Source organism: Emiliania huxleyi (assembly GCF_000372725.1).
Source record: "Emiliania huxleyi CCMP1516 unplaced genomic scaffold EMIHUscaffold_2971, whole genome shotgun sequence".
Classification (NCBI taxonomy): Eukaryota; Haptophyta; order Isochrysidales; family Noelaerhabdaceae; genus Emiliania; species Emiliania huxleyi.
In genome coordinates, this window is record NW_005199794.1 from 1 (window position 1) to 2,164 (window position 2,164).

The 2,164-nt window shown below is 69.0% G+C and overlaps 1 protein-coding gene across 1 annotated transcript; it reads right to left on the reverse strand.

Annotated features, from left to right (window-relative positions):
• Positions 1-72: 72 nt before the first annotated feature.
• EMIHUDRAFT_460773 (hypothetical protein) lies at positions 73-1,339 on the reverse strand. Its single transcript, XM_005775661.1, has 4 exons — positions 883-1,339; positions 652-814; positions 520-586; positions 73-452 (listed from the first exon to the last, which is right to left on the reverse strand). Exons 1-4 carry the CDS (start codon positions 1,330-1,332, stop codon positions 155-157), a joined length of 978 nt encoding a protein of 325 aa, XP_005775718.1. The 5' UTR covers positions 1,333-1,339; the 3' UTR covers positions 73-154.
• Between the last annotated feature and the right edge of the window lie 825 nt (positions 1,340-2,164).

Below are 2,164 nucleotides of genomic sequence, written 5' to 3' on the forward strand. Positions count from 1 at the left end.
TTCCAATCCACAATGTCGTTGGATCGCTTAAAAAAGAAAGAAAACGGACCACCCAAGGGAGGGATGGGAGGACGTTGGATCGCTTGTCATGTGAGAGAGTGCGTTGTGTTCTTGTCTTCTATCCGCTTTCTCCAATCCGCGTCGTACCGCCCGGTCATACCGCCCGCCCGCGCGCCTCGTCCTCGGCGCGCTCCCGCGCGGCGCGCTGCTGCGGCGTCTCGTCCTCGGACGCCTGTGGCGGCGGCGGCGGGCCGAGCGAGAAGCGGCCGAGGATGAGGAAGGTCTCGCCGAGCGCGCCGTACAGGTTGCGCGCGTCAGTCCGCTTTGTGGTGACGCCGCCTTCGCCAAAGAGGCGCACGCCGCTGCCCGGCGCCACGAACACATCTCCGGGCGTCGGGCCAAGCGCCTGCGCCAGCTCGGGGTCGACGCACGTCCCGCTGAAGAAGACCCGCCTGCAGAGAGGGGCCCCAAGGCTCAGGCCTCAGGCCCGTGGAGGGTGCGGGCGCTGCGAGGGCGCGCCCCGCGGGCAGCGTCACGTCGTTGCGCGCCGCCTCGGTCGGGAAGTCGAGGAAGAAGCGCAGCTCGCCTGGGGGGCACAGGCCGCAGGGTGGCCAGAGGCTCGCCGAGATGCTTCGAGGAGGCGCGGCTCGCCGACGCCAGGCTGCCGGGTCGGCTTGACGCTCCACGCGCCGCCCGTAGGCTCCACCCGGACGGTGCCTGCCTGCCCGACAAAGGAGCCGCCGCCGGGGCAGCAGAGCTGCCGCGCGGTGCGCCCCGTCATGCTCTCCTCGCCCGGGAAGCCGAGGTCCGCCGTCTGAGGGGGCGGTGGACGGGTTGTGGACGGGAGTTCGGAGGCCTGTATCTCGGAAGCGTCCGCGGAACCTCCTCCGAGAAGCGGAGCTGGAGCGGGAGCGAGAGGCGGGCGCCGGACGAGCCCCACTCCTTGGGCATCCACGTTCCGGGCTCGCGGCCGATGCTGAGCGTGCAGGTGCAGTCGAGGCCGGCCAGCTTCTCAGCGAGCGCCTCATCGCCTCCGACGAGGCCGGCCTGGCCCGCGAGGAGTCGGCCGCTGTAGAAGAGGAAGCCAGCGTCGAAGAGGGTGCCGAAGATGTCCGGCGAGGACGAAAACAGGCTCGGCACCTCGGTGGCGAGGGCGAAGGCGGACTGGCCGGCGATGAGGGATAGGAACGCGGAGCGGATGAGCGGGCCTGCGCTCCCGGTGGAGGAGCAGATGGCGGCAGCGTGGCGTGTCGGCGGCACGCAGGAGCCAGCGTGAACGGCAGTCGCGGGAGCGTGGAAGGCGGTGCATGTCGTGGTGAGGAGGGGCAGCATCGCGTGCCAGGACACGTCCACCGACGCCGACCTGACTGTGTCGCGCCAACCCGCGCGCGAGCCAGAGCGGAGATCCGCGCGCGAGCCACAGCCAGCGGACGAAGAAAAAGAAAGAGGCGAAGAAAACACACAACCCAAGGGAGGGATGGGAGGACGGCACGCCGCCACCACACAGGGATTTTAAGGAGAGGTGTGTGGTGCGCTATCCGTCGCCCACCCTAGGGAGTCTGCCTCTTCCTATCTCTCTTCGCAGTCTCTCGCCGATTCTCGCGGTTCAGAGGGAAGCCTCAACTGAAGTAGGGAAATTTTGATTTTGGTCAAACGCCTGCTGGGCCCCCACACACACACACGGAGGTGTGACAGGGGAGCATGTCTCGCAGCTGCGAGAAGAGACCGCCTCTCTCTCTCTGCTCTGTCCGTGCGCCGTGTCACACAAGACTGCCGCCCCCTGGTCGCACTCTCCATTCTCCACCTCTCTCTGCTCGCCCGGATTCCTCCGCCCTGTTCTGGCCTCAGTCCTGGGGCCTGAAATCGGCGGCGTCGATCGACTGGACGCGCCAGACGCGGCGGCCGGTGGACTCGTTGTAGAGGTACTCCCTCCCGTGCGTGCGGCTCATTGCCTTGCGCCAGCCGGGAGGCAAAGGCAGCTCAACCTCCTCCTCCAGGGCAGCGGCCTCGGCCCCGCCCGCCGACTGCCCCTCCTCTGGAGGCGGTGTGTGCGACCGCACCGATGGACCCGCTCCGCCGCCGCTGTCACCGCCGCCACCGCCGCCGCCGCCAGCGCCGTCTGCGCCGCCGTCGCCGCCCCAATAGTCGGCGGGGACGCGCATCG